Consider the following 15,059-nt stretch of genomic DNA (forward strand, 5'->3'; position numbering starts at 1 on the left):
AGCTATTTGGGCAAAAAGTGTGGTCAGTTCTCATACAGCTACTCCTGCTCCTGGCAACCACGCCTTAGATAATTTATCAAAACATTAATCAATGATGCTGCAAAGTAGGGTCACTCACTTCTGGTAACCAGCTTGATGTTGAAAAGGCACTTGACCCTGTAACCCATTTGAAGTGAAGTGTTCTCAAGATCTGGTCTACCTCATGACATTATTGATCTGCTTAAATGAAGGTTATGTACTTAACCATAAAGATAGATCCATGTTGTCCGTCTCCATCTGGTTCAACCTGTTGGTCATCGAATCTGATGCTGGCCAAATCCTCTAGACTTCAACTTGCCATGCTCTGTCTCCTCTAACCACAATCCCCTGCTCCCCAGCAGATACCTCCGATCGAGTCTGCCCCTCCTTAATCTGGCTCTAAATTACCGTTCTCACAAAGGATGCTGACAAAGGAATCCAAGAAAAGGACAACTACTGAGCCTCCCCCACTTGGTCATCCTAAAGGTGGGGGTGGGGTTGAACTAGATGAAGACAGGCAATTACTGTTATGGCAAGTGCATAACGTTTGTATTCAATGTTGTCTTCTCCATCTGGCTTCAACCTGTGGGACAGAGCTCCTGCAATGTAAAAATTCCCAAAAGGATATTCTCCAACACAGTGAAGCCAAAGGAAGCCCCGGACCTAGACTGAATGTCTAACTTGTAGTGAGAAACAAAGGTGTGATGACCTACCCAAGTAGCTGCTGCACAATCATCCAAGGAATTTCTGGAAAAGAAAGCCACAGAAGTAACCATAACTTTAGCACAGTGACCCTTAGGTTTACCATGCAAAGTGTTGTCTCTCAACATATACGCAAAGGAAATACAGTCTGACAACCACTTGAATGGCATCACTTAAGACACAAGTCTGCCTAATCTGGCTTTCAAACAGTAAACAGCTGACTGTATTTTCTAAAGACTTTTGTTCTGTCTGGTCAAATCTCTATTGTCTATACATATCCAAGCAATGCAGCAAGTATTCAACCTTATTTGAGAAATTAGAAAAACCCCTCACAGGAATGTGAATAGATCTATTCAAATTTACTCTTGTAGGCTACCATGAGAAGAAAGGAAGGAAGGAATGGTGTGGATTGAAAACCTATCTTTGTGAAACGCGAGATAAGGAGGAATATATTTCATAGAGCTTGTAGCTCAGAAACTTCCTGGCTGAACTTAACAGCCACTAGACACAATGTCTTCCCAAGATAACTTTAGGTTTGAAGTAGCATAGGGTTTGAAAGGAGGGCCAGCAAAGGCTTGCAATGTGAAATGCAAATCCCAAGGGAGTTGGGATCCCAAACAGGAGGACACAGAAGAAATGTGCTTTTGAGAAACACCTGGAAATTTTCAGAGCAGCCAAGGGAGCATTATTCCTACCAACATGAAAAATAGAAATGGCTGCCAGTTGTACCTTGACTGCAAAAAAGAGCCTGAATTAAAGAATTCAAATAATTCAGTAAGAAAATCTAGAACAGACTCCAAGGGAGTGGAAAAGGGATCAAACTCTTGAGATTCTGCCCAGATTGCAAAACATTTCCATTTCCTCGAATATACTTTCCTAGTACATAGTGTTTTGCATATTTTGTCCACCTCCCAAAAGCTATCAGACTGCTTCGGATTCCTGATCATCGAAGAAACTAGAGAAACCATGCAGTTAACTTGAAGGACTGCAGTGTGGGAGAATAAAGACCCTCTGGATAAGGAATGAGATCTGTAATGGGATCCAGAACCCAAGGAGGTATTGCAGAAGAGGCCACACATGGGAGAACCATACCTGATGAGGCCAAGAAGGTAGCTATGAAGATAATTATAGCTCTGCAATGAACTGTGTTCTGAAGAAATATGACAATCAGAGGAACTGGAGGACATGCATATAGGAGACCTGGGGTCAAGCCTATAGTAGAGCATCTCTGGGTGACTGCCCCTTAGGAAGGACTAAGGCATAATAGGTGTTCCATTTGGTGCTGGAGCAAAGAGATTGCGACATGGAGCGTCCCAGCACCGAAAGATCCAAGCTGCAACTCAAATTTAGAGCTCAATAGTGAGAAAGAATATTCCTGCTCAAACTGCCAGAATGCTGGACCTCTATGGGATGAGCACTGCAATCAAACAATTGAGGCGAGATCGCCCATTGCCAAACCCTCATGGCCTCTCACCACAGAGTATAAGAACATGTTCCTCCTTGCTTTTCCAGATACCATGCAGCTAACATATTGCCCATCTGGATCAAAATCATATGACTGGGGAGGATACCCTGAAAGGCCTTTAATGCAAGGAGGGCAGCCCTAACCTTCAGAAAATTGATGTGACCACTAGCCTCTGCAGAGTACCATCTTCCCTTAGAAATGCCTCCCTGCCCAATGAAGGAAAACATTTGTGGTGACTGTGGCCACAGGATGGGGAAGAACAGTCTCCCAACTGGTCAATAAGGTCAACTGTAACCACCAATGAATCTGATCACGGCACACCTTTGTCTTGATGGGAAAGTCCATTGGATGAATCAAACAGGGCCACTGCATTGCAAAAGTCCTTTGTAGAACCCTCATGTGGTACCTTGCTGAAGGGACCAACCTTATTGTAGCTGCCACGTGGGCCAAGAGTTTCAAAATTGCATGAGCTGGAGACTTTGCAAGGGCAAGCACAGATACTGCCAGGGATTGAAAGCGAATACTCTGGAGCTTGGCAACCTATGAATTCTGATGTCTGGACTGGCTAAAGACTCAACTTGAGATAACCGACAGTTATCCCTAAATGGCTGCACAACTGGAGAAAGGTATCCCTGGCTGTGATTAGAGATGCTCTTGTGAGGGCAGTGAGAAGCCAATCGTCCATGTATGGAAAGACCTGAATTCCCTCCAGTTGAAGCCAGCCTGCAACCACTGCCATGCACTTGGTTAATGCCCAGCGGGTGGTGATGGGACTGAATGGCAGGGCTCTGAACTGGTAATAACTGGCCCACAGCTGAAAGTGCAGAAACCTCTCTATTTTGATATGATGGCATGCATCCCTGGAGGTCTATTGAGCATATTCAATTGTCCTTCCTCGGCAAATGAATGATGGACTGCATTGCAACTGTCCAGAACGTGGTCATGAAGGGAGTCAATTTGCTCAAATCCAAAAATTGGCCAGAGGTCCTTGTTCTTCTTTGGTACAAAAAACAATAAGTACCATACCTCTCAAGGTCCTTTCTTATTTGCAGTGGTGATGGACAGGTTGACAAGTACAGGCAGGGTGGAATGGGTGGAGAGAGAGTCAGGAGAGTGATTTTTGACGAGCTGGATGTGGCAGAGTTAAAGATGTTAAGATTTGTCAGCTCATGTTGGACAGTTTGGATTGGTTTGGACATGTGCTGAGGAGGGATGATGGGTATATTGGGAGAATGATGAATGATGATGACCATACCTCTCAACCTGGAAATATCAAAAATATGGACAAGGCCCATGAAAAATAGGTACAAATCTGTATGCTAATTAACATCTAATTTGCATACATAATTACGTAACCCCACCCACTCTGATGGAATTGTGGGATACCAACTTTCAAACGCAAACTAAAGAACAGAAAACCAATATATGGCATCAGAGTCCCCCTGCAGCTATTCCAATGTCCCATTACCTGGCTGTTTCGCCGCATTTACATAAACACTATATATGCATACTGCTTTACTTCTACAATGATTATTTGGATTTTATTTTTACATTTTACAGCACATCAATGCAGAAACACCAAAAGACATCTGGTAAACAAAGCAATACTGTCTCACAATGAAAACAGGCTTGGCATTACAACTTCTCTGCCCTTGAAACTCACATTTATTGAAACAGCATTGAAACTCACACCACATCCAAAGAAAATGTGCCTAGCCAGTGGTGGATAAACTGAGCCCTTACTACAACACTTCCTAGAAAGGATGACCTATGCACAATGGCATCAGATCACACAAAAAAGTTTACAAAAACTAATTTCAAGATTACAAAGATTTCTGAATACATGACAAACCAAACCACAACTGGTATACATACCTAGAAGAGAGAATGTATCAAGACCATACATATGGTATATTTAACTTTTAGCTACCCCTCTACATTTTCCATGAAATATTTGTAAAATAAGTATGTATTTATTTTAAATTAGAGCATATTCTGATTTTATATTAATTTACTTCCTCTGTACATACAGTGAACCAACTGTGTGCTTTGATACTTTACTTTGATAGGATTAGCCTTGGAGTTAATGGAGTTAAAGAGGTTGCCTTATTAAAAGGATAACACTTAAGTTAACCATAATGGCAGATACCTTCATGAGAGTGTTAAGAAAATAAAATAATGACAGACATCCTGATTGTTAATGTACTTAGTACAAGAATTAATAATTTCTTGGTGCATTGGGTAGTGGTGATGAAGTGGACAGATAAAACATGTCATACATTTTATCCATTTATTAGTGACTCAGAATCAAAAGTTAAAACATACAAAAATGTGTACCATGTTTTATTATGCAGTGTTGGTTGACCAAGTTGTTGCATGTTCATCAGAAGTCCAAGGAGAGAAACTCAAACTGAAAACATGCAAGCAAAACAACACATTCACAACATATTTTCACAAGTAATTAAGTTTTCAGCTATATATACTATTGAAGCAGGTACACTCAAATCAACATTTTGTTCAGGTATTGGATCAGGTGTAGAAATTAAAGCAATTGCAAAGTGAGTCTATGAATTGAGAGTTGATAGTTAAAAGTCCCAATGCCCTGCACTGATAAACTCAAGTCAGAGAAATGGGAGGTCCTAACTCGTACCCCAAAGAGATGGTCACCAACAGCATACATGTACAGTGCTGCTCGGAATACTAGTTAGTGCTAACAACTAACTGCAAACAAAAAACGTTTAAAATACAAGTTAGTCTCTCTCTTCTCTCTCTAGCTATCAAACTGGCCAGCTACTGTCTATGTGTATTACTCGTTAGAAATGTTTGGTGTAATGCAACAGTCTTCATTTGAAGATTGACAGTAAACTTTGTGCCCTGTGCCGATGATTATACACTGGACTCGATGCATTCAGCAAAGGAGTGGAATAGTTGCTTCAGGATCATTGTTTAATGGTTGTTAACTGCTACAACAATAAATAAGTATATAAATAAATACATTAATGTTTAAATGAGGTGACTGTAGTGTTTTTTTTTCCGTTTGTTATCCGGAAAATGCACCAATTCTCAATGATGTATTTCCTCTGGTACTGCTAAGAGCTTATTTATGTTCCTTTATATATGTGCCGGGCTCTTGCCATGCACACAGCTTCATTTCACCAGAATGATTTGTTTTGTGAAAAAGAAATACAAATAGATTTAGAGGGTATGCAGTTCAACTATCAACTGATTTAGTTATTCCTACTTGTTAGTTGCAAGAACTCTTTTAACCCATGACTGAATCTTCAGGAAATAAATGCTCGCACGAATCTTTCACTTATCCATTTCGGGATGACTAAATATATGGCAAAGCTTTTGAATTAATAAATAATATCGACAAATTTATATTGAAAAATAATAAAGCTGATCACAAGAGACCATGTTCTATTTATTGCAGTCATAACTCTCAACCTTCAATCTCCAAAATGTGGTGCACGATCTCTCATAAATAATGTGGAGCAAATGGAAGTGTGGCACTTTTACTACCAGCTTCAACTAAACCATTACTTTGAAAATGTAATCTGATTCATTGCATGCTTACCATCAATATCAGTTAAAGTCTCTACACTGACTGTGAATGCAGAGCCTTCTAAAACCTGACGAGCGAGATGTTTGGCCATAATATATCCACATTCCATTGCAGGCTAACTGAGCAAAAAAGCAGGCAGAAGCTATTAAAATCCAGGCGCGAGCGATACAAACAAGCCATTCCCGCTCGCAAAAGCATTTGATTTGAGCCTACGTGTATGAGCTCAATTCCGACAGGCTGGTAGCCCCGATGGAGCAGACATCATCGCGTGCGCGATGACATCAGCTGTCGAAGCTCGAAAAATAAAAAATAAAAAACAAAACAAAAAAAAAAAAAAATCGGAAATCAATTGGTGCCACTCGGTAATCATGGCACCCCATTTTTGGACCCCAAAACTCGGTAAAAACAGAGTCATTCGGGACAGTTGGGAGGTATGGTAAGTACACCCCAGATCCTCAATGGTCTGGTCTGACCTCTTGAACGACCTGATCTGCCAGCAGCTTCTGAATCTTTATTGCTGCCAGCAATTTCTGGCATCCATGGCAGGGTCCTTACTCCAGTGTGGCCAATCCTTGGTAATTTTTTTTAAATCAAAATAAAAGACAATGGTAGGAAAAAGAGAAACATGGGTGGAAGGAAACATCCTTATTGGCATGTTACAAGTTTGAATCATACTTGTGTGAAGGGTGTGTATGGTGGTCTGTAGTTTGTGGAATGGTGTTTAAAGTGTAAACCTGTTTCGATTGGTGTTGCATATAGACTAGCATACTTAAGTAGCACAGATGAACACACGCATAGATGTTCTGTGCATGTGCAGTGAGTGTATGGAAAAAACAGTGTTGTGACTATCAGCCTTCTAATTAGAATATTAATGCCTGGGAGATACTAGGGGCATGGTTAACAAGTTAATGGTTACATGATGAGTTGCGTACAAATGTATGCTTTGTGTGGAGTATCAATATCTGGCTGTCAGAATGGTATGATGCATGACCGTCACTTCTGAAATAAACAATCCAGACAAATCAATTTTTACAAAGGCATATCACAACGACTGACTGCAGATGGAAGGTGGAAGATTCAGTTATTCAAAATAGGTGCTGGGGGCAGACAAAGATGCAACAGGTCAAACAGGTAAGGAATGGAAGTATCGAATAGTGAAGGAAGACCTAACAAATTAAAAATAAGGCAAACACAATGGGCAATTAACCATACTTGACAGGAGGTAATGACAATGCAACTGGTGTGCATTTCCTGGATGAATCATTTGAAATGGTTTTCTTTTAAGCCATGCAAGAAGCTGAAGATTTTTTGATGTTACAACTTTAAGGCACAAAAAAACAAAAAGTACTGAAGTACAATGAAATTTGCAGTATGAGAAAATCACTAGTTTCAAGCTGATGTGTCATAAGAAATCTCAACTCTACATCATGTCTATGTATGAATTATTTTGTCCTTACCAGCATTTGCTTTACTGGCATGAAATCAGCACTTTGTCGCACACGTTCAAAAATCTTCTGTAACTGCGGATTGATGAAGGCATCATCTGCAAAATGAACAGTAAGTTAAGCCCATACCCGCTACTCGCCCCTAGCAACATGCATATTTTAAAACCTGGTCTACAGATGAAATGTAGAAAAAATGTGAACTTAGTTTCTGGAATACATCTTAAACTACGAGACAGAAATAATAAGAAAACCTACATCATTAAACATACACAGTGATATCTGTTGGTGCAAGAAACATTTATCAGCATGTTACAGAAAAAGACAAACCATTTCACAACTGAAATTACTGTCTGCTGAAACAAGACACTTTTAATGAACAGTCACAAATATGCTGCCATACCCTAAACTTCCAATACATTTCTGCTACTCTACAAAGTTATATGAACTTCTTTGCTAATGTTACAAACAATGAAAACATACACAGATACTCAAACTGGAAGATTATTCCATCAGACAGACCCTCTACCTCTCCAGTGGACAGTCTGCTTAGGTATGCTCTTCTAGTATTCTCTCTCAAGGCTTTTTAAAATACGGAATCCCTACACTTGGGAGTATACACACTCCTACCCGGCCCATGCACAATGCCTTATCAACAGGCCTAAGTAGCATGTAGACTCCCAGAAGTCATATTTTTTTTAACAAATCTTTATTGAATATGCACAAAAAAGTCAAAGTGAAAGCTAGTCAGTAAATTAAAAATGGCCCAAGAGTTACACTAGGTAACCACTTGAAGTGATGTCAGGGCCTACTAGAGAGAGTCGCAAAACACAGACACTCCTCTCAACTGTCCAGATTTTCAAAGAGTGTCCACATTTTTGACTCATTTTTGGTCTGTTTCTCATAAAATTTATAGTTTCTTGGCAATTATTAAAGATTGAAGTCACTAAACAATGACAGACATTTGAGTTTCAGAATTCATATCCTTCAGGAAATTCATGTTAATGCAAAATTTGTTATTCTAGCACCTTTCTACATTTAAAAGAGCAAAATCTGCCCCTATTTTTTGGGCCTTTGTGCCCCAATTATTTTAGCTTTTTTGTGCCAAGAGTTTGAGAGGTATGCAAGGAGACTGAATGGCTGAAAGTACAAAAAGGAAGTTATGTACTCACTGTAACGTTCCATGTTTGTTGTCCATCTCACCATTCATTCTTACTCATCCGAATAGACAGCTGGAAGTCTAAAACTTGGCTCGTGGCAAGGTAGGTATCCCATGATGCAGTGGTGTAACTCTCCAGATTTTGTTTGCTAACATTACTAATGAGTAATATACAGGTATGAGCCATGTCAAGGAGAAACAGAGTCAAAGGGGCTCATGTATAAGAGGAAAGATCACCACCGGGTCCTCGAGGAGTCCTTGGATGGGGGAAGGAGGGAGTCTTAATGAATTGTGAGATGGACAACAAACATGGAATGTTATGGCGAGTACATGACTTCTTTATGTTATGTTGTCCTATCTCGCCTTCATTCTTACTTGGATGGGACAGAGTCCCTAGCACCTTTTTCCCGGGTGGCTCAGGGGAGTACACCTTCGAGCACAGTGGAACCAAAGGTAGCCCTGTCCCTGGAGGCCAAATCCACTTTATAATGAGTGATAAATGTAAGAGGATTGGCCCACGCAGCTGCAGCACAAATACTGTCCATAGACCTTCTGGCCTGAAAAGCAGAGGAAGTAGCTAATGCTCTGGTTGAGTAACCTCTAATTCTGAATGGTAACGTTCTATTACTGGGAGGTGTAGGTAAAGGTGATACAACTTGAAAGCCAATTTGAAAGGGTGACTTTAAATACTGGAATACCCTTTTTTGCCTCAGAGAAGGAGATGAATAATTGATCAGATTTCCTGAAATCTTTAGTTCTATGCAAACAGAATCTAAGCTGTCTATGCAAGTCCAATTGGTGGAGTTTATACTCTGCCTTGATGTTATGACTGGGGAAAAACACTGGGAGCTCAATGGATTGATTGATATTGGATTGAGAGCAAACCTTGGGTATAAAAGGACAAATTAGTTCGTAGCGATACCCTATCCTTGAGAAAGATTAGATATGGAGGTCTGATTGATGGTGCTTGCAACTCAAACTCTTCTGGCAGATGTTACAGCTACTAGAAAGATGGTCTTCCAGGAAAGAAATCTGAGGTCACAAGATGAAGAAGGCTCGAACGGTTGCAAAATTACTTGAGATAGGACAAAATTTAAATTCCAAGGAGAAAGAGTAGGTGTCAATAATGAAGTGACTTTTAAAAATGCTTTACACAACCTGTGTGACATTAAGTTACGAGAATGGTCACTGATGTGGACTCTAACAGCTGCTGCAGCTGAGCCTTGCTGGAAGAGTTCTAAAAGAAATTCTAAAATGGACTGAATTGACGCAGAAAAAGGGTCAATGTTTCTTGTTTGCGCCCAGTGAGAAAAATCTTTTCCACTTGCCAGTATATAGTTTTCTAGTAGAAACTCTATGAGAGGACATCAATTATGTGTTATACTGCTGGAATGACGTTTTGAAGCCTGACTAAATTGGGAAGTGGAGCAGCCATGCTGTCAAGTTGAGGGTGTGGAGAGAAGGATGAAGTGTTCCTGATGTGTCAGAAGGACTGGAACCCACTGCTTCTCCTGTAGATGAGGCCAGAGGAAGGGGAACCAAATCTGCTGAGGCCAATATGGGGTAATGAGAATCAGCCGGCTTCCCAAGGATTTTGCTTTTTGGATGACTTTGGGTATGAGGGGAAACAGGGGAAAGGCATAAAGAAGTCCCGAGGGCCAATTGTGTACAAGTGCTTCTCTCTGTGTCTCCCCCGGAGGGGAAATTAAGGCAAAGAAGCTGCTGCACTTGGCATTCATTGGAGTGGCAAAAGATCACAGCATGGCTGGCCCCATTTCCGGAAAATCTCCGTTATGTTTTGGTTCAGAGACCACTCATGAGGCATTAATATTGCCCTGCTGAGCTTGTCCGCCATCATGTTGGATTTCCCCGGGATGTGTGTTGCTACTAAAAAGCGTTGGGAAGAAATTGCCAATTGCCAAACTCTCAGAGCCTCTCGACAAAGTGGGTATGATCTGGTTCGTGTCCTCCTTGTTTATGTACCATACCACCGACATATTGTCTGACTGTATTGCAATCGTCCCTAGTGGAAGAGAGTTGTGGAGTGCTTGCAAGACTAGAAATACTGCTCTCATCTCTAGAACACTGATACACAAGTGGGCCTCGGGGTCTTGCCATATACTTTGGACTGCCCTTTCCAGATGATCCCTCCCCACCCTATCTGGGAAGCATCTGTAGTCACTGTAGCAAAAGGTTGTTGTGGAATAAAGGGTCTCCCGACCACCGCAGATCCTTCTTGCATGACTCCATTATTCTGATCAGATGGGACTTAGGAATTTCTTGAAGTGACCAGTGGGAGAATAGGAGCCATTGAAGGATCCTCATATGTATCCTGGCAAGAGGGAATAAAGTTATGGTTGAAGCCATTGTCCCTAGAAGTTTCAGAACTACCTTTGCCTTTACCTTGTCCTTTGGAAGACGGTGAATATCTGCTGTCGGAGGGCTGAAATTCTGTCAGCTGGAAGATGTGCCATCATAGAAACAGTATCTAGGTTTGCGCCTATGAAGGTAATATGTTGACAGGGCAACAAGGCAGATTTTTGTAAATTGACTGTTATGCCTAGCTGAGCACAGATTACCAATGTTACATCCATGGCCTGTTGGAGTAGATGCTTGGTGGTGGCAGTTAGGAGCCAGCCAGATATGGGAACACTTGGAATCCAAGACGTCTCAAGAGAGCAGTTACTACTACCATGCATTTGGTGAACACTCTGAGGGCTGTAGTGAGGCCAAAGGGCAGAGCTCGGAACTGATAATGATTGACTCCCAGCCAGAAGCAAAAGTGACTCCTTGATGCTCTGTCCATTTTTATGTGGTAGTACGCATCTTGGAGGTCTATTGAGCACATCCAATAGTCTGCAGTGTCACCATTTAGAGCTTCTTTTTGATAGATTTGTTTATCTTTCTGAGATCCAATATGGGTCTCCAGTCCCCTGTTCTTTTGGGGACCAAAAAGAATCTTGAGTAAGTTCTGTATCCTGTCTGGTCTGCGGGGACGTTGTGACTCTTCTGTCCAGCAACTTTTGAATTTCTATAATTGCTTTCTCCCAACATCTGGGATAGTTCTGATCTGTGGGATAGGATGGCAAAAAGGAAAGGAATATCCTCTGGCTATTATACTTTGTACCCACTTGTCTTTTGTGATACTTTGCCAGACTTCTGGGTACAAAGATAAACGTCCCCCCACTGCCTCCAGAGTAGAGCAGGCGGGCCTCCTTTCAGGAGCACCGATAGGGACATCCGTGAAAGGAATCATGGTCATCCTGGTTTTGCGGACCCCCCTGCCTCTAAGACTACATCTACCATTGTAGCCTCCCGCTCTGTCCCTGGGGAAGGAATCACTTTGTGCTTCTTGGAAAGCTCCCTGGGATATTTTGAACCACATTTTTCTACTCTTCTGACCTTTAGAGTAAGGTCTTGAAGGTAGTGAAAAACATACTCAACAACAGAGAGAGTGTTCCCTTCCTGTTCGCATCTGGTGAGTGTCTAACTTTGGGTCCAAAAAGTGAGGAACCATCAAAAGGTAAGTTAGTAAAGGTAGACTTAAAGGTTCCACAAAATTAAACAAGATCATCTAGGAGCGTCTCTTCAAGGAAACTCCTGAACCCGCTGCCCTACTCACTCCATCCACTGCACAAGATATCAGTCTCATAGAGGAGTCTTTTGACAGAATTTAAGGTGGACAGCTGGGAGGAGACTTTCTCAGTCACTCCCACAGCCAATGAACCTTGTAGAGCATCTTCTAGCAATACAGTACGTATGGTATACATACATTATATACACACACACACACACATTATAGATTATTTATATATATATATATATATATATATATATATATATATATATATATATATATATATATATATATATTCAAATCAAGCACCAAAATCGCCCTCAAAAATTTTGGGCAACCATTAAACTACTACTTCCAGACAGAACAGATACTCCCCTCTCTCACCTTAATAAATAACTCAGACAGCATTCCCACTCAACATAAATTCTTTACTGAAACAATACTGACCCTAGCCAACCAACAGAAAAATCAATCAACATGCACCCCCATCCACTGAACCCATCACTACTCACATAACAAATACTTCCTTCCAATTCCAGCCAGTCTCTACAGATAGAATAAAAAAAATTACCTCAGAAAACTTAAGCCCACTACTCTGGATGCTGATAAATTACCAGGGTAATTCCTAAAAGTTGCTGGAGACATAGTGGCCTACCTTATAGCTACTCTAATTAACAGATCCCTTTCAGAAGCTACTGTCCCAGAAATCTGGAAAATATTACACATAATCCCTCTACATAAAGGAGGTAACTCTACAGAGCTTACAAACTACCGACCTATAGCGATGTCATCCCCTTAGCAAAAATCCTTGAAAAGTGCATACACTTCCAAATGATTAACTAATTAAACACACACAGTCTCTTGTCCAACACCCAGCATGGCTTTCGACCCTTCCATAGTACCACCACTGCCTTATTGTCCATCTCCAATACAGTAAACTCCCAAAGAAATAATGGTACATTTGTTTCTGCCACCTTTCATGACCTATTAAAGGCATTTGATATAGTTAGACATGATATTCTTATCAAAGAACTATCAGAACTAGGACTCTCTCTTCCCTCCATTGCCTGGTTCCAAAGCTATTTAGCTGGACGTCAGCAAGCAGTACTGTGGAAACAAGAACTCTCCCCCCTTCCAGTTTCTCTGGGTGTTCCACAGGGTTCTATTTTAGGCCATCTTCTTTTCCCCCTCTATACCAAAAAGCTCCATTCCTCCGCTCCCAATGCATCTGTCATCCAATACACAGATGATTCTATGTTAACTTGTGCAGCTTCCTCACTACAGAAACTTCACACATTAACTCAATAATCTTTTGTCTCTATTGAAACATGGCTATCCAATATCCAACTCATTCTAAACCCTGCAAAAACCAAACTACTACTCTTTAAACCCACTAGGTCCACCTCATCAACTTCTACATTTAATATCGTGACAAGTAACAAAACTACTCTCTCTCCCACAGATCACACCAAACTCCTGGGCATTGAAATTGATAATCTAAGATTTGATATTCACATTTCCCAGACCATCAAGAAAGTCCACAGAAATCTACGTACCCTCTACAGAAATAGACAATTCCCTACCCAGCAAACAAAAGATACTAAAGCCCACAAACACCTTATTTCTACCCTCCTCTATGCCTCACCTATTCTCACCAACCTTAGAAAAGCAGACATAGCTAAGCTTGACTTCTGCTACAACAAAAATTGCTAGATTTTCCTCTGACTCCCCATTTAGATCTCGCCACTGCTCATCCTTGAAGTAGCTCAACTGGTTGGAACCTCCTCAACTCCTACATTGCAACCAACTCTCTCTGGCCCATAAAATCCTATATCAACCAGAAAAAAACCCTGCATTGCAAAACCTACTTCACCTCCACACCAATAACAGAACTCTTCCCTCCAATAACAAACTTATTCTCACGGTAACAAAGTCAAACAATTCAGCAGGTGATGCCATCTTTTCTAATTATATATCCAAAATCTGGAACGTTCTGCCCTGTAACAAATACAATCACTCATTCGCACAGTTTAAAAAAGCATTAAAGCTACATCTCATTAATAACTGGCTATGATCTTGCATTATACCAGGCTAGTCCCTCCCCTATGCTGGACTCTCCTCTACCTTTCTACTTATACACCCAAGATGAATGGTAAGGACCATGTTCTACGACTATAATTACATACAATATAATAAAAACAGAATTGATGTTATGGGTTTGAGCCTAATGAGCTTTATTAAGCTGCTGTTCTACATGTCTCTCCAGCAATAATCTTTTTTTATTTCATTTAGACTAGTGACTCGATTATTGTATTACTTCTCTGTCTTACTAATCGTGTTCTCCTATGTATGTACAGATATTAATTAAGACTCTCTGTATTTTACATGTATTTTTTTTCTGATCAAACTTTTGTATGTTTTATTACTTGTTACTGATGTCCATGGAGCTTTTCTCCCCGGGTCTCCACTGAAAATGGACATGTGTGTGGACTAACCTGGTTAACAAATGTAAAATAAAATACAAAAAATACTATTTTAGGTCTACCTCACCTTATTATAGCACCCAGGACTCTCTCTCTGCTCAGACAGCATCTGGTTTGGGTGCTGGGCAGCATCAGTTGTTAGGTTAGCTGCATATTACATGAAGTAAGCACCCTTCCCTGGTCCTGTTGAAATCATCTTCCACTCCTATCCCTTGCAAGTACATATTAGGACTTGCAACCAAGGATGGGCACTTTCCTGACATCTCTGCATCTAGCTTGGTGAACATGGACATCCTGAGGCAATTTAACAATTACCTTATGTACACTGAGAAAGTACAGTTTTGTACCTACCATAAATGTAGATGTCCGAACAGGATAGCATCTGCAGTCCTTACAAATGGGTTGTCCTGTCGTCAGTCAGCCCTTCGGTCGGCCGGATTCCAAAGTCTGGGTCTGGCCTCGGCTGGTGTCGCACTTCACCCGACGTCATAGCTGCAGTTCTTCGGGTATAAAGGCATCAGCCAACGCCATTTTCCTCAGTGTTTCTTGCCCCAGATGCCAGTTGCCCTCTTGGATAGCTAATTTTTTGGATAAATGCCAATGTTTCCAAATAGTAGAAGGCAAACACATAAAATTATCATGTATGTA

The 15,059-nt window shown here is 40.9% G+C and overlaps 1 protein-coding gene across 1 annotated transcript in view; it reads right to left on the minus strand.

The window, feature by feature from the left end:
- Positions 1–15,059, minus strand: part of COQ8A (coenzyme Q8A) — a 571,755-nt gene that overhangs the window by 345,918 nt on the left and 210,778 nt on the right. Inside the window, exon 7 of the mRNA XM_044059595.1 lies at positions 7,208–7,293. Within this exon, the coding sequence (XP_043915530.1) occupies positions 7,208–7,293 (86 nt within the window). The remainder of the gene's footprint in view (positions 1–7,207; positions 7,294–15,059) is intronic.

This window comes from Protopterus annectens, chromosome 1.part2 (assembly GCF_019279795.1).
Source record: "Protopterus annectens isolate FY-2018-M chromosome 1.part2, PAN1.0, whole genome shotgun sequence".
Lineage (NCBI taxonomy): Eukaryota > Metazoa > Chordata > Ceratodontiformes > Protopteridae > Protopterus > Protopterus annectens.